Consider the following 26,772-nt stretch of genomic DNA (forward strand, 5'->3'; position numbering starts at 1 on the left):
CAAGTAAAAGAAAGAAGGAATAATTCTACTGAATGTAGATGGTAGGCATTATGACAAATTAGAAGGGAAGCTTTTTCAACTAATGAGTGCCCATCAGTGGGTAAAGAAACTCACAGGTTCATGGGGAGAGGATGTATTAGACTGTTGCATGAACAATGAGAATTTGTGCTGATATCCTATCAGCAATAGGGCATCACTGATAGGATATCAGCACAGATGCCAATTCAACTGAATTGGCTATTACTTGACCATGCTATATAACTCAAACCATGCTGTTGGCAATGGTTTCAAAATCTTCTCCACCATTACAAAGCTAATGATTGGTCGATACTTAACACATCAGTCTGTACCATCCTGGAATATTCCAGGTGTGGAAAGAATGTATGATAATCCCAGTGCACAAAGGTGGTACAGACTGATGTGTTAAGTATCGACCAATCATTAGCTTTGTAATGGTGGAGAAGATTTTGAAACCATCTCCAACGGCATAGCCTTTCTAAGGGATGGTCATGTTTTAGCAACTTGCTCATATTTTATAATAATATGACCATTGAGTTACTTAAGGGAAATGGATACAACCATTTCTAGTGTCTCATATGATATGAAACAGTGATGCTTTTGGAGGTTTATTGAGGCTTTTGACATACAACATGGAAAGTTATGGCATAAATGGGTTAATATGGGATTGGATTGTAAAATATTCAAGTGCATAAGAAGATGGCTAACTCACAGATATCAAAAAGTGGTTTATGGGGGGGGGGGGGTGAGTCAGAAAGATTTAAGGTAATCAGTGGTGTACCACAGGGATCAGTCCTTTGGCATGTTATTCAATCTCTGGATTAATGACAATGATTTGACAGGTTGCATATAGCTGTAAGCTGATATGCAGTATTTGCAGAATGATTTGAATAGGTTGGGATTGTGAAAATGACTGTTGGTGTAATGTAAATAAATGTAGAATCATGCACTTTGTTGTAATGAGACATTCATTGTCATATTACTTGGTAGAATTATGCTAGAAGACAGTCAGGCTAGAGAAGTTCAAGGGCCATGTAGCAAAGTTTACAAACACAACTGAGAGGATGATTGCAATTATGAAATGAAACCTTAACTTGTAAGGATAAGGAAGTCATTTTGCCTCTTTACAAGGCTTTATGACCTCACTTGGGCTTCTGTACATAAGTCTAGTCTCCTGTTTTCCATGGTAAGTTGAATACAGTTGAGAGTATGCAAAGGATTGTGTTAAAGGTGATTGAGAATTTGTGGACTGCAGGCATTAGCAAACAGGAGGGGTGATATGATCGAGACATCTGAAATGGTCATACAGAATATCAGTAGATGGAATCTTTCATGTTATGGGTAGAGAAAGGACAGGAGTGCATCCATGGAAGTTGAGAATAAATGCAGTAGAGAAAGGTGTGAGAGCTAGATTTTTCTCTCATCGAGTACTGGAATGGATTGTCTTTGAAGGTGATGAGTACAAGTAGTGTGAATGAATTCAAAAGAGAGTATGATAGCTGATGTGGGTGATATGCCTCGCTCTATGAATCTCTGACTCCCTGAAGGTCTCTTCTAGTAATAATAATTTATTAAAAATCTTAAAGATTTCATCCCAAATGTTTATGATCTTAGTGATGCAGTAAGACTTGAGGGAATTTTTGACTCAAAATTATTATGCTGGAATTCTGTAAATATCTATCTTACTTTCTTATTTTCCACCTAAATATCAGTTGTTGTATCATTTAATGTTACTGATGCTTCAAATAATCTCATAACTGTTCAGATTTTCTTCAGAAATTATGTTTGATTTGTGATTTTTTAAATAATTCAATAAGTTTTTTTGCTTAGAATGTAGTGAGGAATGTTCACATTCACACTAATCTTAGAAGATTCTTCTTTTCAGTTAAATCAAGGTTTTGATAATTCTCTTGAGAATACTCTAAGCAATGGTAAGGCTTTGGTAATTAGACAACTATTTGTTTACACAGTAAGTCACATATGTCATCCTAATGAAAGAGGGCCATTTTGGCCTAGGGTCAATGATGGCCTATTCTTGATTAAGCAAAAGGGTAATGTTAAATTTAGGGATAAGATATTAGGTCAGATTCATGATTCTAATTGGGCTGGTTATCAAAATGGAAATCTTTCACTGGTTTTCTTAAAACCAGTGAAAGATTTTACAAAAGAAGTGGTATGAAATGAGATATAGCATGAGATATAACATGTGTTATATCATACCATCAATGTCATTTAACATCAGAATTTAGAATAAAGCCCTTTACAGACTTTTCCTACTCATTCTAGACCATTTTAGTAAGTGGAAGTTAATGAGATAGGACCTTTATCAACAACAAAGAAAGGAAATAAATATATCCTAGTTGTGTTAAATATGTTAATCTTAACAAACCAATATAGGTTGTCAGGATTAGATATTTAGATATTTGCTTTATATAAATAATCAAGAAATCTTGGAAATATAACAATGATTCATATTTAAATTTGGTAGATCTTGAAATTATTCAAAGTTCTCTGTGGCAACAATACTTGAAAGAAAAGTGAGATACAAATAAGATTAGGATTCCTGTCACCATATGTTTTAAATTACAGGGAAAAGCCTTGGATTATCCTTGGAATAAAAGTTACAACAAATGATGAAATCAGTGTAAACACTTCAAAGCCTCCAATTGTCATTGTTTCTTAGAAAATGAGGAAAACTAGACTGCATAGGAACATTGAATGTAAGACATTTATTTCAGAATAGGTAAACTAGAAAATATCAAACAGGAAATGGTAGAAATGAACATCAACATGGTTGGAATTAGTAAAGTTATGTGGGCAGAATCAGGAGTGTTTAAGATTGGTACTTATAGTTTAGTTTACTCAGATCCAAGCATGGATGTAAATGAAACTGAACTTTTTAATGATCAGTTATATTTCAAAATCTTGAAATGGCTTCTGGTCCCCTATCTCAGTCCATCCACATGACAAAATTGAAAGGTTACGTGAATGCCAAAATTGGCGGTGCAAGATAGGAAAATATAGTTAAAAACTTTGGAATGGAGGATGAATCATTGAAGTGAAAAATTAATTGACTTTTGTGAAGAAAATTATAATAATAATAATTTTAGAGAGACCTCCAGAGGCCTCATACTTGTTCTTGAATTCATTCACACTACTTGCACACACAACATCCAGTGGCAATCCATTCCAATCATGCACCACTCTGTAAGAGAAAAATCTAGCTCTCACCCCTTTTTTGACGAAATTCATTCTCAACTTCCAAGGATGTCCTCGTCCTTTTCTCACTCCATAAAATGAAAAATTCCATCAACTGAAACGCGTGTGACCCTTTCAGAAGTTTGTTAGTCTCAATCATGTCACTTCTCTTTCCCCTCTTTGCTAAGTCCACATATGCTCAATTGTGGACTCAATCTGTATTTCACAATCCATCTCCTTTGCATTCTCTCCACTGTAACAAAATCACCAAGGAAAAAAGGAGACCAGAGCTGTGCACAAAAGTCCAAACGAGACCTTATCAAGGCCTTGTAAAGAAGCCAAATAACATCCTTACCCATCAGAATTATTTTTATTGTTATCAATATATATATATATTATGAGAATTCATTTTTACTCGGTTGGAATATTATGAAAAAAGCTTTAATGACTGTTACCGAGAGATAAAAAGATGACAAGATATATTTAAAAAGATACTACCAGTTTACTAGTTTCGTTGAATAGATCAACATCCTCAGGTATCACAATCAAAGAAGTATATAAAAAATTACAGAGACTTAAAATTGTAATAACAGAACAAGTATAAAAAGATGTTCATGATCTGTATTTCACAATCCAGGGAAATTTCTCTAGATTCCTCTCATATCAACAACAGCCCGAGTTACAATCTCCCTGACGCACACGTTGCTTCTGTTCAGTACTGGCGCACTCGCGACAACGCGTAGCATATGTTTGTTTGAAACTCATACTCACATTTGTTTTTCAAACACGCTACTGTCTTTTTATACTTGTTCTGTTATTACCATTTTAAGTCTCTGTAATTTTTTATATACTTCTTTGATTGTGATACCTGAGGATGTTCTATTCAACGAAACTAGTAAACTAGTAGTATCTTTTTAAATATATCTTGTCATCTTTTTATCTCTCGGTAACTGTCATTAAAGCGTTTTTCATATATATATATATATATATTATTTTTTGTTGTAAGCTCCATATTCTAGTGCAGAATTTTATAATCATGTGTAACCTAAGAGCAACAGCTCGTCCAGGTTACAAAATGCATACAATTACAAAAAGTTATGTTATGTACATCCATATAATATACATATTATTATTTTTGGAATTATGAATTATTTTAGGCCCTTATGTCTACTAATGAAAGCATCTTGTTTGATATTTACATATTTCTTGTCATTTTTTATGAATAGTAGTACCCTTTAGGTGTATAAATATCTATGGGATAGTATGTTTAATATGGTGTATTTATTACACATTGCAGTATCGTTGTATTTGTTTCTAGTTAAGATTTGGATTACTTTATTCTAAGTCAAAACTAAATCTTTCAGCATAGTGTGATAGATTCCTACCCAGCTTATATATCATATTTTAGTGTGCTTTGAATCCAGGCAGAATATAATATTTTTAGCATATTTTAATTTAAGAATCTATTTAGGTAGTAAAGTCTGTTTAACATAATCCTTACTTTATTTATGACATTAGTAATATGCTGTTTCCAGCTTAAATTACTATCAATTTTTAATCCCAAGTAAGTTATTACATTGACTTTTTCTGTTTTCTCACAGTTGTAATTTGAATTTGTCTTGCAATTCCAATCATTCAAAATTAATCGTGCAGCGAAGTTTGTTTTGCCTGTTTTACATATTTAGTTTTTGAGACATTCAGACTGAGTTTATTTGACTGGAACCAATTTGTTATTTTTAAAAGATCAGCATTCACTATGGTTTGCATTTGTTTGGCTGTGGAGAAAATTTCTGTAGAGAAAATTAGTATCATCTGCAAATGTATTTATTGTACTGTTTAATTTAAGATTGCATAAGTCTGATATAAATATTAAATAAAATTGGTCCTAAGACAGATCCTTGTGGTACACCACAGTTTTGGAGCTGCTATAGCTGTTGTTTATTTTTACAATTTGTGACCTGGCATTTAAGTGATTTTTGAACTAGTTTAGGGCAGTACCTCGTATTTCTATGACTGCTATTTTTTTTTATTAAAATTTCATGTGATATATATTGTCAAAAGCTTTGTGTATATCTAAAATACTGCTAGCATTAGTTTATGTTCATCTAAGGAGGTACAAATTGTGTTTGTGAAGTTCAGCAAAGCATAAAGTAGTAAAGCTAGTCTTTTGCCTGAACCCAAATTGATTCTTTGAAAAGTTATTTCTGTCCAAAAATTTCATGAGTCTAATTTTTACCAATTTTTTTAATATTTTCGAAAAGACCGGTGGAAGGGAGATCGGTCTGTTATTTTTCAAGTTATTTTTCTTTCTCTTTTTGTAAATAGGTACAACTATGGCCTTCTTAAAATCTGATGGAAATGTGCCTGTCATCAGTGATAAGTTAAAAATGTACATTGGGGGGGGGGGGGGTTTCCATAATGTACATTTGGCATTCTTTCACAATGCTAGTGTCAATACCATTGTGTCCTGAAGTTTTGGTTGTTTTTAGGCTTTCATTTTTCACAAGTGGGAAAAAGATTTATCAAATGAATAGTAGTTTTAGCATTTTTCAGAACGCTTTCACTGACCATGGCAAAGTGATTATTGAATGTTCAGCTAATCCTCTGTCTCCATTTTCTCTATTCTTATCGATACCCATACTGATATCGATATAAGTATGGGAGGGTTTGTTTGTGTATATCTTTGCCGACTAATTTATTCACAAACTTCTATTATTTTTTTATGGGGTTTCCGTGGCATTTTAGGAATTCATTTCTGTAGTATTTATTTTTATTTTCTTTTAATTTATGGTGTATTAGATTTCTATAGTACTTAAAACTGTGTTCATATAATATTGATTGTACAGGTATTTGTTAAACTTTTTATACACTTTATCTCTAGCAATTTTTATGCAGTGTCTGTGTAATCCAGTTCTTTGTTTCTTTCATTTTGTCTCTTATTTTAACTTTAATTGAGCTCTGTATTTTATTGTTTAATATTGCAATAAATTTGTGATATGAGGATTCAATATTTATTTCCATCTTTATCTCTTCCCAAGAGACAGTGCTCAAGTTATGCTTCAATACTCTGGAGTCAATTGTTGTGTAGGGGATGTTTTCAGTTGTTCTATTTCTGTGATGTACTTGCAAATGTACTGTAATAGTGATTGAAAAGTGATCTGCTATAGGTTGATGCAGAACTGCTGCTTGGATTTTGTTTCCACTTAAAATTCTCCTGGATTCATGATCTAGGCATGTTCTACCCCCATTGAATTCTCTTGTTCGAGTCCATGCATGGCAAGTAAATCTAGATAATCTTGAGAGGAGCCACTATTCCTCAGCAAATCAATATTCTTATCTCCAATTATGAGAACATTGTCACTTCTGATCTCATCTAAACTACACTCGAGTTCTTGTATAAAGTTGGACTCTCTGTAGCAATGCCACCTATGTATAGCCATTATATATTATTATTATTATTATTATTATTATTATTATATGACACCTCCAGGGAGTCAGACCCATCGAGGGAGGGCACTTCCTCTACAACTCTCTGTCTCCACCAACTACAATAGACGATCACAAACATCCATGCCCACGTCAGGATTCGAACCCGCAGCCTTTTGACTGGAGAGCGGATACCCTGACCACTCGACAACCAGGCCGACTATATATATATATATATATATATATATATATATATATATTATGATATTCTAAATATAAATTGACATTTTCAGTTGTTTTCATTTTTATGTTATTAATGTTATTAGCAGATATGTAATTTCGAATAAAGATAATTACACCTCCAGATTTGTTATAATTTCTACATTGATAATAATTTTTAAATCCGCTTAAATAGTACAAATCAATTCATCTTTAATCCAGATTTCTGTTAATATCAGAACATCTAGCCAATAGTTTAAATTGTCTAGTAGTAATTCAATGTGTTCTAGTTTATCTCGAATACTTCTTATATTTATATGCAAAATATTCAGAGTACTTACAGTGTCTGAGGATAAAAAGTTTCTTAATTCTATTGAATCATGACAAATTACACATTATTACTCCTCATGAAGAGTTGCCCCATTATATCATCCCCATTATATTTGATCTTAATTTTATGTGCAATTTGCTTTGCTGTTTCATTCATATTCTGGAACACGTTCAGAGAATGAAAACAGAAAGATAACCAAAACAAGCCTTAAAGTACAAGCCATTGGGGAAAAAGAAAACCAGGAAAACTCTTAAACGATTCGACGATGACTTCTAAGGCCGGAACAGGCCATGCTAGGCCTAAATCCTTGATATGTATGATGATGATGATGAAGAGTTGCCCTATTTGACCAAGCAATATTTGTAGTGGACGACTTCTTTACGTTTCTTGGCAATAAACAGTAGATGTTTTAGGTTTCCAGTCAAGTGCTCGTTTAGATATCTTTTGCTATCCTTAAAAGTGTCACATATATCAGTTGTACTTAGTCTATATTTGATACTTTTATTTCCGTCCAACCATTTGTCTGTAATAATCACTTTACTTTTAAATTTTATAATGATAGGCATTGCTCTGTTTTTCTGCCCACTAGGAACATGATGTATAGCCTCAATATCATCCCCATTATATTTGATCTTAATTTTATGTGTAATTTGATTTGCTGTTTCATTCATATTTTCATGTGGCTCATGAGGAACACCAACAATTTCCAGGTTTGAGCTAATTGCCTGTTCATTCAGGTCACTTACTGTTTAATGAATTTTTTTAATCTCCCTAATGCAGTTTCATATTTGCATGTTCTAGTTGAAAGTTCTGTGTTTTAAGTTCCTTAATTTCTTGTGTCAAGCCAGAAAGCCATCTATTTTGTTCAAGGTATATTCAGTTGAACTTCTTAAGTCATTGACGTCTTTTTTTAATTCTTTCATTATCCCCATTAAATCAGTTATACATATATTGTTGTGTGCACTCTACGGCTTCAGAAATCAGATGCCACCATCAACGCTGGTAGGCCTAAGCAGCTATACCGCGTGAAATGGGAGACATTGGAAAATGAAGCTGTGAGGAAGAATTTTGCAGATGACATTTCCTCCAGGTTCAAAGAGATTCCCAAACATACTGCAGATGTCGAGGAGGAATGGAAGCTGTTCAGAACAGCTGTCACTGCCTCTGCACTCTCATGCTGTGGCAGAAAGTGGCTCGGCGTGGCAACAGACAGTGAGAAAAGGACACCTCGGTGGAACCAAGAATTCCAAAAAACTGTCCGGGCAAAAAAGGAGTCCTACCTAACATGGCTTAGAGTCAGGTCACCTAAGATGCGTTTGCAGTATGCTGAAAAGCTGCTGCTAAGGCAGTAAAGACAGCAAAGCAGAAGGCTTGGGAATCCTTTGGAGAAAGATTAGATTCATCCTATGCAAATGCAAACAAAGTATTCTGGCAGACCATCCGCCGCCTTCGAGAGAGGAAATCGTGCACAGCAAGGGTAATTAAGGCCTCTGATGGTGCACTTTTAACAACCGAGAAGGATATCCTCCACAGATGGAGGGAATACTTTGAGAGCCTTCTTAACCCGGGTGGCCCAGCAGTTGTGGACATCCAAGAGGTGCAGATCGGGGCAGTGACTAGTCTCACAGCAGAAGAGGTCCATTTAGCAATAAAATCGCTAAAATCGGGCAAGGCTGCTGGCGATGATGAAATTCGGCCCGAAATGCTAAAAGCCTTAAATTGAGACTATGTTCTCTGGCTGACTCGAGTGTGTCAGGCTGCTTGGATATCTGGCGAGCACCAAAGCAATGGCAGACAGGCATAATAATACCAGTCTTTAAGAAGGGAGACCAGAAGGATTGCAGTAACTATTGTGGCATCTCTCTGCTCAGCCCGCCTGGGAAAGTGTATGCTAAGTGCTTGGAAAGACGGTGCAGGAGCATAGTTGAGTCAAAGTTCCAGGAAGAACAATGTGGCTTTCGTCCTGGTAGAAGCACAACTAACCAAATCTTCACTTTAAGGCAAGTCTTTGAAAAATCTTGGGAATATGCCAAGAATGTCTACACATGTTTTGTGGACTTGGAGAAGGCATATGACCGGGTTCCTCGGGCTAAGCTTTGGCAAGTAGTACAGGAGTATGGAGTGGATGGTCAACTAATAGCTGCCATCAAGTCCCTGTATGAATGACCAGAGTTTTGTGTCAGGGTAAACAGCACAAAGTCTGAACCTTTCACAGTCTCCGTTGGCCTCCGCCAAGGATGTGTTCTGTAATATTTATGGACTGGATTGATAGGCACAGCTGAGGCAGTGAGTGTGTCAGAATTGGAAAATGTAGCATTGGACGTCTGCTTTTTGCAGATGACCTAGTTCTGCTTAGCTCTTCCACAGATGACCTCCAGCGGACCCTGGATAGGTTTGTAGCTGTTTGTGCAGATGCCAGAATGAAGATCAGTGTGGCCAAAACTGAAACATTTGTGGTCTCAAGACAACCATCCCAGTGCACTCTAAATGTAAGTGGAGTCCCAATGAGGCAGGTGGAGAAGTTTAAATACCTTGGGTCCGTATTCACGAATGATGGAAAATGGGACGTAGAGCTAGATACTCGAATTGGCTTAGCAAGCTCAATATTGCGGGAGCTTGGCCATTCAGTAGTATTGAAGTGGGAGTTAAGCCAGAAGGCAAAGCTGGCTGTCTTCAATACAGTCTATGTCCCCATCCTCACCTATGGTCATGAGAGTTGGGTAATGACCGAAAGAATGCGGACACGAATCCAAGCGGCTGAAATGAGGTTCCTTCGAGGGGTTGTGGGGCTGACAAAACTCGACAGAGTCAGAAGCTCTGCAATTCGGGAAACCCTCGATACTCAACCGCTGCATCTCCGTGTTGAGAGATCACAGTTACGCTGGTACGGGCACCTGGTCAGAATGCCACAAGAGAGGCTCCCTCAGCAGGCCCTCTTTGCCAAGCAACAGGGTGGGAGGCCATGTGGAAAGCCAAGGACTCGCTGAATAGATTATATCCAAAACCTTGGGTGGACACGTTTGGGAATCCCACCAGAACACCTGAACTTGGTGGCAGAGGATTGTGACCATTGAAAGTTCCTCTTGCAGCTTTTGCCCCCACAACCCAATTAGGAAGAGTGGGCCTTGAAGATGTATGTATGTATGTATGTATGTATATATTGTCCATGTTATTAATCTCTGGAATGCATTAATCATCACACCTGAGAGAAATCACTGGCAGGCATTGGCTATCACTGGAATGGCATCCGTCCTTGAACGAAGAGTTGGAACATTGAGCAAGTCTTAGTTGTTCGCTGAATTTGCACAAAATGCATTTCCAGTTTTGTTTCCTGTCTTTAGAGAACTTTTTAAATTTGCTTTCACTGAAACCAGCACAATTAAAATTATAACTATTTTTGTATTTATCTGCACACTTCATAACAGATGTAATGTCAATGCATGCTCTTCACAAACTTTGCAGTGAACTGCCATTATGTTAGATAGAGCTTAATGCTAAAGTTAATCCTATTCTTTGTTCTAGGTAGTCACCATTGGAGTGTTTGCAAAGGTTCACTTTCATAGAGCTGAACATTACATTACCTGGTAGAGCCTGTTACAGGCTACATTTCTGGAATTACTATAATACATTTTTTAAATAAGATAAGTAATTAAAACATTGTTTACTATGGAGCACTATTTCACATGACTATTAGTCACTGTGCCACCAAGTGGAATGGTGGTGTGGTGCTGCTTCAGCATCACCATTATCTTTTGAGTTATATTTACAATCTTTGCTATATGGCCTTGAACTTTAACTTCCTATCTACTAACACTCGAAGATGATGGTTCTTTTAGCATAATCCTACCTGACGTGAATGACTTTACATTTACTAACATTAAACTGATAGCCATTTTCACATGCCAACAATTTCAGCCTATTCAAATCGTTCTGAAAGTTATGCTTATCAGCAGCACTCCTGATTACTCTGCCTATCTTTGCATCATCAGCAAATAGCTGTATGTTGCCTGTCAAATCCTTCCCAATGTCATTGATGTACAAATTGAATAACAGTGTACCAAAGACTGATGTTTGTGGTATGCCATTGGGTATCGTAAGTCTTGCAGACTCATCCAAATAATCCAAACCCATATTCTCTAATTTATTCAACAGCCATTCGTGCTGTATTCTGTCACAAGCCTTAGCAAAATCCCAAAGTGTCATGGTGTATCCATTACCCTTATCTAGCTCAATGGTAACATTATTATAGAATGTGAGCAAGTTGCTCAAACATTACCTACCCTTAGTAAATCCATGCTATTAATTGCAAAATAGAGATTCTCTGTCAACTCATTTCAGATTGTGAGCCCTAACCAACATTTCAAAAATCTTCACCACCACTTTGGAGATACCGATTGGTTGATAGTTGGAAACGTCAGTTTTTGCACCACCCTTGTGTAATGGGATTATCATACATTATTTCTTCACCTGTGAAATCGTCCGTCTGAGACTCAAATTATATATAGCCTGGTCAAAGAAATAGCCAGTTCAGCTGAACGTTATCTTAAAATCCACGCTGATATTCCCATCAGTCCCTATTGCTGAATTGTTATTCAATTTGTGCATCAGTTCTGATTAGGGTTTGTTGGTTTTAAAAACTGGATTTAAAAACCAGTTTTTTTATACAAATTTGTAAAATTCGAAAACCGGTTTTTTAATTAAAAAAATTTCCAGTTTTAGATACTAGAATTAATATGCAAAAATGAATTACTTATTTAATTAAAAACATGAACATTTTGACTTGAAATAGCCTCGGGCACAAGCATATTGTAGTAAACCTAATCTTCATGATTCAGGCAAACGTTTGACATGCAAATTCACAAACACATTCTATGTGGCAGCCATGGAATCGGAAGTGAGGAATCATTAGATTACATAGAGCAGCGTTTCCCAAACTTCTCCTGCGACGGAACACTTCACAAATCCTGAAATTTTCACAGAATACCTTGGTTATTGTGTAATGTATTAATTAATAATTAATTGCCAATTTAGCTGATTTTTATTATTAATTAATAATTAATTAAACATCAATTGAACATAAACATCATTAAATTAATTTTTGCTGATTTTCATTGACATATCCCATTCTGATCACCAAAAATTTATAATATTATAAGTACTTACGAGTGAATGCAGACTTTTTCCTGTGTGCTGGTAGTTTTGCCCTCCTTTTGTATATCCTGGAGATCACTTTGTTGGTGGTGGATGACTCACTATATGTTGCATCACAAACACCTTCAATAAGAGATTTCTTAATACCAAAATTAAACAAAGTCCCTTATCTCTTATTCATATTAAAATTTAAATCTGCAGGCCTATTACTTTTAAAAAATCATGGCACTACGGTTTCAAAACTTTCACCCTATGATAAACTTGCAAAGAAATATTCAGTATTACTAGATTTGAGAACCGGATACAGACTACCTTGATCTTCAATTTTAGTGGAAAAATTTTCTTTATACTTCATTACTGATTGGTCACTAACATTTGCAACACAGATGTTATTTTGTTCAGTTTTGAGAACAGAAGATATGCCGCCCATTGTTATAATCCGCTTGTAGGCAATTTTTATGACTGGTCATAAACAGCAGTATTCTCTTTCCCAATTGTTGAAGGGTTTCGATGTGTGAAAATTAACGATAATTCATGAATACTTCCACGTTTAAAAATACATCGCTTGGTCACTAACATTTGCTATACAGATGTTAATAGACGTTCTGGGTCTGAGCTTTTCAACATATTCACGAATACTATTTTCCTCAGAATATTTCCACTATAAAATATTTATTCATGAAAAATGCTTAGAAAACTAAAATGACAAATTCCAGGAGAACTCGCAGAACACTTATTCACCTTCCACAGAACACAGTTTGGGAAACCCTGACGTATAGTGTGAAGATGACTATGGCGAGGATTTTTTTAATTCTCTTGATCTAGATAACGACTGGATTCCCTGTGTTTTCTGACAATGACAAACAATCAATTTTCCACATTTACAAATTTTTTAGAAAATCTCCCATAAGAGAGAGCATTCTTCAGAATTATGTAAAACAAAAAAAAGGAAAGGAATTAAGTTTGATTGATTCTTGACTGCCAAATGAGATGGAATAGTTTAGAGACCATGATTGAAAGATTTATAGCATTAAAAGAATGTGTTGTTTTAGCTTTGAATGATATTGGTGATTCTCATATGTGGAATGACGCTCAATATCCTAAAATTATGGAGCTTCTTAAATTGTTGGGACTAGTACATCTAGCAGCTGAGGCCTTGCAAGATGCCAATTTATTAACAAGTGAAGGCATATTTGAATTTCTGTTAAATGAACTAAAAAAATTTAAAGACTGAAATTAGTTTCAAATTATTAAATGCCCCAAATTTGGAAAGCTTGCATCCTAAGAACATCAGCCCAACAGCCAAGACAACTTAATTTAGCCTGCTAGGGGGCACCTTCATATCATATCATATTCTTCTTTTAACTTACTATCACAGTTCTGCTGTTAGTTGTGTTTATCATTGTATGAAATGTGAAGTACCTATATAACTTTAATTTTTTTAAATTGAAATGTCTTTCTTTAGGTATTATTCCACAGTTATTTTCTCGACTTAATCATCCGGAACCTTATGTAAGACAAAGTATTTCTGACCTGTTATGTCGAGTTGCTCAAGCTTCTCCACATTTAATAGTATTTCCTGCAGTCGTTGGATCACTTACTCTGAAAGCTGCTCCAGGCTTACAAGAGGAAACATCTGGTAAGTAATATTGTCAGTCATGCTCTTAGTCTCCCCAAAATACCAATGGTATTATAGGTTTGGGATTGTAATTGACATTAACATACTATATATAGTTGATCCACTCACAAAATTAAAAAGGCTCAGATAAAGTACATTACATTACTGTTATTTTAAAGTAAGTTGCAGAAAGGAAAAACTTGTTATTTTACTAATCCTTTTTTCCCTAGAAGTTTTCCTTAGAGAGAAATATATAATGATATGATGATGATGCTGCATTCTGAAATGCTATTCATAAAACGACACAGATTTAGTCCATACTTACTGCTGAAATTATTTCATTGCAACATTAGCCCTTCCTATTTTAAGTGATAATCATTTTTCTCTAGACAATGAGACTTATTTAAGCTTGGTCCCACAAAAATTTCTACTAAGGAACAAACAAGGAATTTTTTTGAGGCATTACATAAAGCACACATGAACCTGACACCAAAAAAGTTGGTCCTTTTTGGAGATCTGAACAGTAGAGTTAAGAAAAAAAAAAGGCATTTATAAATATTGTGGAAAAATTTAGAGAAAAGTGCAAAGCTAATAATACTGGTAAGTACCTGTTGGATTTCTATTCAGGATATTACTGACACTATGTTCCAACTTAAAAATGTGCACAAATTCACTTGGAGAGAAGTTATAAGAAATAAATCCCGTTGAATCTGTTATTGTTGATAGTGAGATTCAGGACACAAGAGTATATAGAAGACAGTAGGATAAAATTGAATTTCTTGAAAAGAAGGATGTGTAAGAAAATAATTAATCAAAGATGAGCAGCTTTCAGAGATGAATTAGACTCAAATACACAAACATTATTCAAGAAAAAATGAAAGACTTTCAATACAAGAACAAAACCTGAAGAAAGCATTGATTGATCAACCAGACAGGTATGTAAGAGATAGCATGCAATGGTAGAAAAATCAGAAAACTCCATGGTGGACTGGGGGAGTTAAAGTGACAATAAGATGTTGCTGCACAAATACAAGTAAGTCTTGGGTATTTAGAGAATAAAGGGGAAAATGCAAGAAACTGGAGCACTGTGTAAAACTAGCTAAACAAATGTCATGGGAAGACTTTAGTAAGAATGTAGAAAATAATTATCTGGAAGATGGCAAATTATTCTGTAGACTAATGAAAAAGCTTAGAAATGGAGGAAATAGTACCTTAAATGAATAGTGACAAAAGCAAAAGTGACATGAATGAAGATAAAAATATTCTAGATGTCTGGAGTAATTACTTTGAAAGATTGGTAAGCAAAACAAGCATTGACAGCATGGTGGTAGAAAATACTCAACAGGCATGGATTAAGAAATACATATTAATATTTGATGTAGAAAAAGCCATCAAAAACCTTGTATGTGGAAAGGCAGCTGTAGTAGATGATATTTCACTAGAAATACTAAAACATAGAGGTATAAAGTTTTACAGTGGAACACTACATAAATCGGGAGGCTTGATCAGTTGGTTGAATTCCAGATAACCGGAGTATATCTCTCTCTTACAGAAGAGAGAGCTATCCTCCTTGAGAAACAGCTAAGAAAAAATTGTGGAAAGAAAGCTTGGAGAAGAAGAACAAGCTAGATTCAGGCCAATTAGAGATTGACAGAATCAGATAGCAAGGATCTGTATATTTCTAAGTTTATTTCTATTGCGCCTTTATCATTACCTTCTGTGGGCTATATCCTTCTCCTGATTTACTGCCACACTTGGTATGTGAAAGTTCTTTTTCACATCATCTTGTTGGGGTGTCTCTAATTACTGAGGGATCATTTTCTTCCTTTCTGTTTACATTCTCACTCACCTCAGCTTGTTTATTTTCGCTATAATTGTGGTTGTTTATCATTCTACCCTCACTGGCTCTATCAGTTCGAAATCTCTGAGTACCCTCCCTTCGAGTAGCCTGCTTCACCCCCGCCCCCATCAGGGAGACTTCCTGGGTACTGAAATTACATGAGAACCATGGCCTTTTAAGAACTCGGTTCCCAGTTTTATTCAAACCCCACGCCGAGAGGTCTCTGGGAGAATGAGTAGCTCAGGTAAGACATTCAAATCAACATTGGGCAACCACATGCTTATCTTTAGTTTCCTATCAGCATAAATAGTAGGATTCGCTATACCATTCAATCTGATCGGCCTCCGAAGTTTCGTGACTCTGTTATCGATTCTAAACTTTAGTCTCTTGAACAGAGATTCTGTCAAAACTGAGACGGGATCCTGTGTCCAATAGAACAATACAGTGTATCCCCTTTATTTTTCCATGAATGACGGTCATTAGCTCGTTGCGTTGACTCGGATTCTCTTCTCTAAATTTATTTGACCAGTTTGTGTGATGTTGCCTAACTTCCAGTGTATTTGTTTCAAATTGTTTACTCTCGTAAAATCTTCCTCTATTTTGGAAGCAGTTCCTAGCTATGTGTCCCATTTTGCTGCAGATGTAGCATTGGGGTGCTGCTCCCTTTCTTTCCCCCTTGTTATCTTCGTTTGTGACTCTGGTTTTCTGTAGTTGTTTTATTCACTACTTCATGTAGTTGTTTAACAATTAAATCAAGTCTTTCTATTAGGGGCTGATGTTATCTTTCTACTTCTTGTTTTATCATCGATTGTACTTCTTCCCTTGTCAAGGATTCGTTAATATTTGGGATGGTCATTGTCTCATCTTCAATTTTATTTACGTGCAACGCTCCGTTTTTGTCTTCAGTTTTTTCAATTTGTTCTTTTGCACTCACTCTCAAAATTTCTGGTTTTTTGTCCTTTCGTTCGTTCTTCTTGGAGTTAGATTCCTTATTTATGACATGAATTTGACTGGTGCCAGATACAGGATGAAAGTCACTCATTCTTTCTTCTTCTTTTTCTTTTACAGCAAGGAAACACTCATCTAAATTGTTTAATTTCTTTTTATATGCCATCTCACGGAATTTTTCCCTTACCTCTAGTCTAAATTGGATAAATGTTGCCCAGTCTAGATGGCTCCTGTCTTCAGCAGATATGCTAAGGCTGTTTGCCAAAGTTAGCAATCTGTTATAGTAGTCTGTGGTGGACTCCTTTTTTTCTTGGATGCATCTTTGCAACCTCCATAGGTTCGGACCCACACTTCTGACCTTGGAGAACTTGGATATTAGGGCTTCTTTGAACTTGTTATACTCTAACGTATCTCTCAATATTGGAGAAGAGTACAAGTAGTTTTTAGCCTTCCGATTAATTTGTTCCTCACAATGATCAGAAGCTGGAAATCCGACCAATTTCCTATGTTCCTAATTTCTTCTACAAATTTAAAAAATGATAGCACATCATCCTGATCTTCCCCTGAGAATTGTGGAATAACGAGTTGGGGATTAATTGTTCGAAAGAACTCTTTATCACCCATTGTGTTCGTCTCTTCAGAATTTAAATTATCCACATTCATTTTGAAAAAAATTATGTACAATATATATATATATATATATATATATATATATATATGATTTTTTTTTTTGATATATATATAATTTTAAGTAGTTCTAATCACTTAATATATGATATACACTTGCTATTGCACTTTGTTCTGATCTTTTGCAAGACTGATCCTGATCCACTTTTTAATCCCTTATCTATTTGTGGATCTTATCCTGTTGAAGCTGCGCCATTGTAAAAGGGGATGTTTTTTTTTTATATATATATATATATCTCCAGGTGATGCTGCAACAGTGTATTATCACTTAATTTTATACGTTCCCCTTTTATACTCTAGATTCCTACGTTCTGTATTCTATACTCCTCCTACCTGAGAAGAATGGAAATATTTATTTAGATTTTATGACTGTGCCATCCATGCCTCGATATGGTACAAGAAATATAGTACTTCCAGTAGTTTATTAAATCTTTCACAACAAAATCTCTTTATTATCTCCAAGTTATCAATTTGCTTTGCAGGACTGCAAAACAAATTGATAACTTGGCCCTTTTCTCACTTACGATTTACATCAACGATTCCCGCTTAGGTTCGATTTTTATTTTGAATCAGTGCATTGCAAAAGACAAGAAAATAAGACCAAACCATTATGTACTAATATATAAACAAAATTTAATTACTGATATCTAATGGTTACCATACAATACATGAATTCAAAACTTCATTCATACAAGAAATTCATTAATCTTGAATAATTACTCAAATGTAATACTTAGTGAACTCTCTTATTTTTTTCTCTAATTAAATATCAGGTAATACATTCTATATCATAAATACTAAATATTATTCACACAGAACAAGAAATTTCTAGGTGCGCATTAACAATCGTAATTAGTCATCAACCATGCACCACACACACACATTATATTACTCAGATTCTCATTTTAAAGACTTAGTTAATTGACTGATAATCACATTAGCATATTTCATTCCCTTTGATTAGAACAGCTCTGTGATGTGATAATAAGAAATTAAATTAACACACATTACTTAGTGAACTCTCTTATTTTTTCTCTAATTAAAATCTCAGATAATGCATTCTATATCACAAATACTAAATATTATTCACACAGAACAAGAAATTTCTAGGTGTGCATTAAAAATCCTAATTAGTTATCAACCATGCACCACACACACATTATATGACTTAGATTCTCATCTTAAAGACTTAGTTAATTGACTGACAATCCCATTGGCATATTTCATTCTCTTTGATTGAAACAGCTCTATGATGTGATAAATTGTGTGAGTTTTCTCTCTTATGTGTCTTCCTCTAGGTCCTGTTTTGCGATCTTGGTATCAAACACTCATTTTGCTAACTTTTCCTCTCTCCCATACTCTGTAAGTAACCGTTACCATCTAAGACTAGCAGATTAGCTTTATTCTCACGTTTTTGAATAGTAACAATCTCAGGATCCTTTCTGATATCTTAATTTTTCATATTATTCTGCCACTAATGTCATCTGTTCACTCTGTTAATTTTTCTCTTAACTTGAAGAGCTATTTTATTTCCAGCTGTTTTATTTTCAAGTTAAAATCAATTTGAGCATAATCTTGTATGTGTACAACAAATATTTTGGCTAATTTCTATCTTATTCCATATAAATTTGTTCAGTTGACTTTCCCACCATATCGCTTTACTTATTATGTTGTCGATTTCCATATTTAATGTGCCATCTTCACTAAAAATTTATGCCTTTAATCATTTATGGTTTATGCGTAAATTACTATCGATTCCCCATTCAGAATGTAGTTAATGTTTTCAGTGTTCCTTCCTGGTTTCATACTCTGTGTCATGCCAAATTTGTTATTTATTATTTTGTCATGTTATGGATCTGTTACTCCAGTTATTCAGCTTTTAGATAAGGAATCCTGCAGACTTGAATAGCATTTCATTAAGTATACCATGTCATCTGCATAAAAACAAACATCTCCAATTTTGGAGGGAGCTTTAATAATGCCACTTTTCTTCATAATTTGATTCATAAATGATGAATAACAGTAGAGAGTGTGCATGCTTTTCTTACATCTGATTTTACATCCAGTAACTAGTATGTGCTGCATTTCTCTAGTTTTTCAATTAAAAATTTTGTTAAATAATGTTTGGTTCTGTTAATAGTTATTTACTTAACTGAACTGATAGTGAAAAAAAAAAAATTCTTATTTTCCAATTTCTTTCATTTAGCACTTCTTGGAACTTATTTTTCTGAAGATATAGAAAATAATTCCAGTATTGTTGATCTCGATTCTGCTTGTAGTCAGTCATCAGACCATGCTGACCTTCCACCTGCAATATCTACTATTTTATCAGATGAAGAAGATTCAGAAGATGAACAACAGAAAACTGCAATAATGCAGAATTGCTTTGCAGCTCTTGTTGAAACGCTTGGACGTCAGGATGCACGAACCATTGCTGAAGTAAAAAATTTAGTTCATGAATTGAGGCGTATCACTTTGCTTTGGGATGAATTATGGTTAGGTACTCTTAATCTACATCACAGTGAAGTAAATAGGTAAATATTCACATTTATGCATTCATCTAACATGTTTGTTCTTTTATATTTTAGTCCTTTATAGATATGCTACATTTAGCATTTCATAGATAGTATTTCATATTTTCTATATATATATATATATATATATAGATTATTATTATTATTTTTTTTTATTGTAAAACATAACAATATTATGTATAGGATTAACCGGTTTTAGGTTCTCTGCAATCAGACAGAGAGGTTACATGCTCATATTGTTGAGGTATATTACATCGAAATATCAGTTATAAGGTGTATTATATATATATATATATATATATATTTTTTTTTTTTTTTTAATTTACAGCCGTTAACAGTTATTTTGACAAGATGCTGTATAAGAACATTAAAATCTTTTTTTTAATTTACAGCCATTAACAGTTATTTTGACATGATGCTGTATAAGAACATTAAAATCTGACATGTATCTGTAAGAACATAACAGTTACTATAGGACAATATTATCTATTTACGTGAGGTTGACAGCTGATCAATATTCCCATTGTTAAGCACAAAAAATCTTTCTTCCCCCTCTCCTTGGGGGGTTGATGTCACTTCTATGCTGGAAAGTGGACTGCTACTGCTCAGCCAGGAGTTGATTCTGTGGATTCCAGTCTTGGTGGAAAAGATCTAAGGTGTTGTTTTGCCTGTGGTGGAGATGCTCGTGTAGGATCCGACTTCTCACCTTTTGCTTGAAGGCAAGGAGTTGGTCAGCTGCCTCTCTCTGTGAAGTTGCTGTGCTGTCTGGTCTTGTATGTTTGAGGTAGAAGCTGTATATTACTGCTTTCGCAGTGATGAAGAGGTAATTGCAGAATGATGATTATTTGACTCTGCGTGGACAAGATTGAAATACTCTTCTTCTGTATGAAGACTACCACAGGTGAGAGCTGCTGTTTCCCGAGACAAACTGATTAATTAGGTGTTGACTGGGCATTCCAAGTAGATATGCTGGATTGTTCCGGATTGGTAGCAGAACAGGTGGTTATCTGAGACATCTGGAGTGGGTAATACATTGTGCCACATTCTCCACTGAATATCTGCGTTGGGTTTGATGGCTCTCATGCGATACGGTAGGTCCCATTGAAATGGTGTTTGGTGGGATGATGCAGGATTTTTCAATAAAGTGCTTTGGTTCGACTGTTGTATTAGAGTGCTATAGATTTTGTTGGTGTTGCTGGGTGTATGTTTCTCCAATGAATTATTAGTTTTTATCAGAAAGATAGGCATCAGATCTTCTGAGTTTGGAGGGCTAAGCCCCTCTTCTGTTATGCTATCAGGCATAGCGCTTTTACAGTGTGTATCTCCTCAGTCTGATTCCCATATTCCATGTTTTCAAGCGATTTTAGAAAGCGCCAGGTGAGGCTCGGAGAAAGAATGTCACCCAAGATCCTCACGCCTCGCCAGCTAATGAGGAAAGAAAATCTCTTTCTGAATGGTCGGGTTTCTTACCATCGTGTTGTGGAAGATGGGTTCCTTGAGGATTTCAGGAAGGGATGCTGTCTTCACTGTGTGCTGGAGGTTTAGCCTCTTCCATCTTCGAAGAAAATTTTTGTAGAAGTTTGTTAGATGCACTGGCACATGCGCTGTTGTCATTCTTAAGGTTGTGGAGAGAGAGACCTTTAGTGGCAGAGGTGAAAATATATTCAGTGGTGCATTTGTGTGCTATTTCACTGTTGCAGGGCATTAAGGAGAAATCGAGTGCAGAATGTCGTTATCCTGTTGTCAATGGAGGTCAAGTTTTGTCCTCCATCTTTGAGAGAAATACATAGCTTGGAGTAGGAAAGCCAGTTTGTTTTGTTCCATATGAATCGATAGATGGTTGACTTTATTTCATTGGTAGCATAAGAATCTTTAGTGTATGCTGAAGGACACTGGTGGCTGTTTGGTTGACAAGTATTGTTCTCCCTCTTTTGGAGGCAGAGGCTCGTACTGCTGCCCACCTTTCTTGTACCTGCTTGAACTATTTATTTAGTGTTTCCCAGTTCTTATCCACACAAAAGGCGTGTTTCCTAGGTAAATCCCCAGGTATTTGTTTCCCTCTGCGGACCAATGGCCAGACATTGGGGAAATCAGTTCGGTTTTTCCATTTGCCACACCACAGTCCTGTGGTTTTATGTGCATTTAGTTTGGCTCCTGATGCTACTTGGTATTGTTGGTATGCTGTTTGTATGTTATGGAAATCCTCTTCTTTGCAGGCTATAATTATAACATCGTCAGCATATGCTGTTAGGGTTATGGTTTGGTAGGAAAGTTTAGGATGGGATGCCCTAAGCAGTATGCCTAATCTACACAAAAAAAGGCTCAATGGCAATTGTGTAGAGAAGGCCGGAAAGTGGACAGCCTTGTTTAATACCTCTGCTGTATGGTAAGTCTGTTGTTTATCTTCATGCAAAAGTGTGCTTTGGCATACAACATCTTGATAGAATGAATGATGCCTGAGCTAAAGCCGAAGGCTTTCAAACAGCTGAATAGGTATAGGTGTTCAATGCGGTCGAAAGCCTTTTCTTGGTCTAGTGTTACAAGACCCGGTGTTGCTATTGGCTATGCTTTTGTTCGTGAATAGATCATCCAGGGGTGGAATAGCTCTGATGCCTATTTATTATTTCGTTCAGAGCGGGTTTAAGTTTGTTGGCAGTGGCTTTTGATATAATTTTACAGTCGGTGTTTATGATAGAGATGGGTCTCCAGTTTCCTAATTTCATCTCATCTCCTTTCTTTGGAATGAATTTAATAACAGATGTTGTCATATTGATTGGGAAGCCATTGGTATTCACGTCGACATATACTCTGTAGAGGATAGGTCCAAGCTGTTCCCAGAAGGACTGGTAAAATTCAGTGGTGAGTCCATCTATGCCAGGAGATTTATCTTTAGGTAAGGAGGTGCAGGCAGTTGTCAAATCGTGTAGCTTGATGGGGAATTCTGTGTTACGCCTAGTTGCTGGAGAGTCTTTTCACATTGGAGAGAATTATATTCGTGGCATCCATAGATGTTGAGTTTGCTTGGTATAAATTTTTGTAGTACTGCAAGGTATATAAGAGGATTTCGTCATAATTTTCTATGATGTTTCCACTATCTGTTGTTATAGCAGATATAGTGGTGCACTCTTGTTGGCGCTTTTCCAGTGAGAAGAAATACTTTTTGGGTGCGTCTGTGAAGTTAATGTGTTTGTGTCATGCTCTTATTAGTGCTGCTCTTGCAGTGCTCTAGGTGTGTGCGTATGGCGAATTCTAAGGACTGATATTCCTCAGATTCCGGATGATGTAATTGCTGTTGTTGTTGTTGTTGCAGATTTTTAAGGACTGAATGCTGATTCAAATTCCTCTGGTGACTATATATTTGGGTAAATACCCTAACTTTGGATTTAAAGAGTGACCACCACTCGGAAATTGTTTGTGAAGTAGGTATATCTCTGATGAGTTTTGATATAGTTTTTGGAGGTTCTGAGATTATTTGTATCCTGTAGTAGGCTGTTATTGAATATCCAGTATGCTCCTCCTTTGTGTCCGGTGTGTCCAGGAATGCAAATGCTCAGAAGGATGGAATCATGGTCTGATGCATGAGATGGATGGTATGTGACTCTCCTTACATAGGGTATTGTGTGCATAGATGTGTAGTATCTATTGAGCTGTGCCTGGTATATGACACTGGTAGGACCACCTTTGGCCCTCCAAGAGAATACTTTCTCATGTGGGTGCAAGTGTTTGAAGGTGTCAGTCAGCTCGTAGTCATTTATTACATCCTGGAGAAGCTGAACTAGTGAGTGTCGATGTTCTTGGCATTGTTGTTTGTCCATTGCAGGATCCGGAGTGCAGTTGAAATCCCCTGCCAGTATGAGGTGGTCATCGACTTTGTTGAGGTGGTTTCGGACGAACTCTAGTACTGCACTGTAAGCTGTTCGCTTTGTGGCATGTATATATTAATAATATGTATTTTCTTTCCTGTGTGAGTTGTATTGAGTGCATATATTGCACACCCAGGAAAGGTATTGATTATTCCTAATTTTAGAGCGCTTTTGGTGAATTCCAATGCTGACTCCTGATCCATGAAGTTGTATGGCAGGACAGTGGTGCGTGGTATATGGCCAGTTCCTCCAGTGTTGATCTGAAGCTTTGCTGTTGCAATGCAGGTTAGTTTCCTGCAGCATAACTATTTCTGGCCGGTGGGCAAGGATATGCTGCAGGACCAGCCTGTTTCGCAGTGATGTGGCACACCCTCTAGCGTTTAGTGAAAGAAGATTTATTGAGTTGCTCATTATTTTATGGTTTAGCTTTTTTTTTGTGCAGTAATCCTCACTTCCTTTATGGATCGTTATGCTGCCGCTGGGAATCAAGCCTGTTGATCAGGTAATATATTCTTTTCCTGAGATTGGTGGTTTTTCTTCCTCTTTTTCCTGTCAGAACGGTTCTTAATTCTTCCAGCTGGGTGATAAGACCACTGATGTCGGCGGTGTAGTCATGTGCTGTCAGCAGTTTTTGTGAAGAGCCTCGAACTTTTTTAAGAAAGCTCTGAAGCTGCTCATTTGTAAGTGGGCCTTCAATGTGATGAAGACCTGTATTACCAGTTTCCTCTTTATCATCTGAGGACTCAAGAAGCTCGATCTCTTCATCCCCCTCTACAAGCTGTTGGGAGGGGTCTGGAATGTTTGGGGACAAAGATTCCCTGTTGCAGCTGTGCTGGTTCGTCTTTGGCTGTATTTCCGTTTTTGTTTCTTGCTCCTCTTTGTTATTTTTATCTTTATCAGAGTTTGTTAGTTATCTGTTTTTTGTTTCCTTTTCTCTAGAATTGCTTTTAATCGATGTTAGTGGAGGTTCTTCCAAAAGTTGGGTTTCGTTAGTGCCACCACTTGATTTTGTCTCCTTGATATTGTTTTGTTGTTTGTTAGGGATGCTCTGTTTTTTGGGGATGGCTGCTTGCTACATCTGATTTTCTGATCTGCTAGGATTGGTAGTATTGTTAACCGGTTTCTCATTTTTGGGTATATATGGGCATAACTTCCTTACATGGCCTTCTTCGTGGCAGTAAAAGCACCGAGCAGCAACAGTAATATAAAAGGTGTAAGGTACTCCCTCTATTTCTGTGTTGATTATTTTAGGTATGGAGCTGATTGTGTTGTCGCCTGAGTGCACTAGAGCCTGTCTTCTAAAGCTCTTGATGTGAGTGAATTCAGGCCTAGTTGTAGAGGCTCACAGTGTTCGGATTTTACCTGTCACTGCGCCATATTTTGACAGTAATCCGCAAAACATTATGGCTTATTTCCAGTGGGACATTTGACACTGTTACTTTGTGGGAGCTAGCGCGATTGGTCAGACATTCACGTGGCATGCTCCAATGTTTATTCCCTTTTCAATTAATGTCTCAGACCAAGATACATTGTTAAAGAACATTTGTATAGTTCCGGCAACTCTTGAAATGAGTTGTATTTTTTGCTGGAACATGTTGCACTACTGCATCTAGGTACTTTTCTAGTGGGGTATTTTCGATTGCGAAAATTACTATTCTGTTGTCTTGGGAAACGTGGTTGGCTAGTTGTACGTTTGTATGTACAGTGGTCAGCGTCCCACTATTAGTTTGTGTGGAGGTATTAGCTACTATGTTGGCATAAGTGAGAGAGAGAGTACTGACTTTTGTCTGTTGTTGTCCGGGGGACTGAGACTGATGTCTTTTCTATCGAAGGCATACCATTGTAACAATAAGCAAATGAACAATGAAGATTTAAAAAATTTTAAATAACTTTTCCTAGCTTCGTAAATTTAAAAAACTAATTTTTTAATACAATAGATCAGGTGCTTATGATTAATAGGTATAAAACTTGAAGTTGATTGAAGTATTCCACAGCACAATATTCAACTTTAGGCAGGAGCGACCTTGGACATGTCTGCACCCTTCCGCATTGCGACGTAAGATCAAGATAGATAGATTTACATGTTTTCTGTAGCTTTTTTTTTTAAAATTAATCGAAACTGTGTGCCTGAAATTATGTACAGTGATTGCTCACTATGGGCCACTATCCTTATAGGTCTGTGCAGAGACTTTTAAGGAATATAGAGAACTGATGGGTTTTCTAATGTAATGTGCACCCCATTACTAGGTATTCACCTACGTATTGAGCAAGGTTGAGGTGAAAATTTGACTAATAGAAGTGCTGCATCAACATATATGGATGATCAACACTAAAAATAAACTCATAAACCACTGTAGTGGTTATAGGTCAAACCAAAATAAAATGATAGTAAATCATGATGTAAATTTCATCATGGCTGGGACATTGCCAGTTAAAGAGGCTTTCCCACATTCTCACAAACACATATACTGAGTGTTTTTGTCAGTGAACTAGGATGAACAGTGAAACGGTGACCCTGCAATAAACCTTACACTAGCAGAACTAAAGATAGGCATCATCAACATAAGAAGTATCAACAGAAAAAAAAAAAAGAACTTGCAGAAGAAACAGAGAAGTACTGCATCAATATATATGGTGTTACCAAGATGAATAAGACTTAGTATTCAACAATAAAAACAAAGATAAATTCCTTGCTTTGCAAGCAGTTTGGAAGCATCCATAGAGTGATATGCATATCAGAGTGAGGAATTATACAATGAAAATTCTTTTTGTCTGTGGTTCTTCTTCCTAAAGAAGAAATTGAGGAAATTTTTGAACCATTCTAGATGGCAACTGACAAAGAAAATAACGAAGGTGGTCCCTATTCGTGATTTCAACATCAGATGAGTAGCAGCCATACTGATATGTTTTGGAGAATTGGGGAAAAGTGCAAAGCTATT

General features: G+C 36.0%; 1 protein-coding gene across 1 annotated transcript in view; it reads left to right on the plus strand.

The window, feature by feature from the left end:
- nonC (serine/threonine-protein kinase Smg1) overlaps nt 1-26,772 on the plus strand; it is a 1,124,353-nt gene that overhangs the window by 508,863 nt on the left and 588,718 nt on the right. The window contains exons 35-36 of the mRNA XM_090398044.1: nt 13,809-13,982; nt 19,643-19,970. Coding sequence (XP_090254170.1) covers nt 13,809-13,982; nt 19,643-19,970 — 502 coding nt within the window. The remainder of the gene's footprint in view (nt 1-13,808; nt 13,983-19,642; nt 19,971-26,772) is intronic.

The sequence above is a fragment of the Typopeltis vanoorti genome, chromosome 9 (assembly GCF_054136105.1).
Source record: "Typopeltis vanoorti isolate ZY-2024b chromosome 9, IOZ_Tvanoo_1.0, whole genome shotgun sequence".
NCBI classification, from domain to species: domain Eukaryota; kingdom Metazoa; phylum Arthropoda; class Arachnida; order Uropygi; family Thelyphonidae; genus Typopeltis; species Typopeltis vanoorti.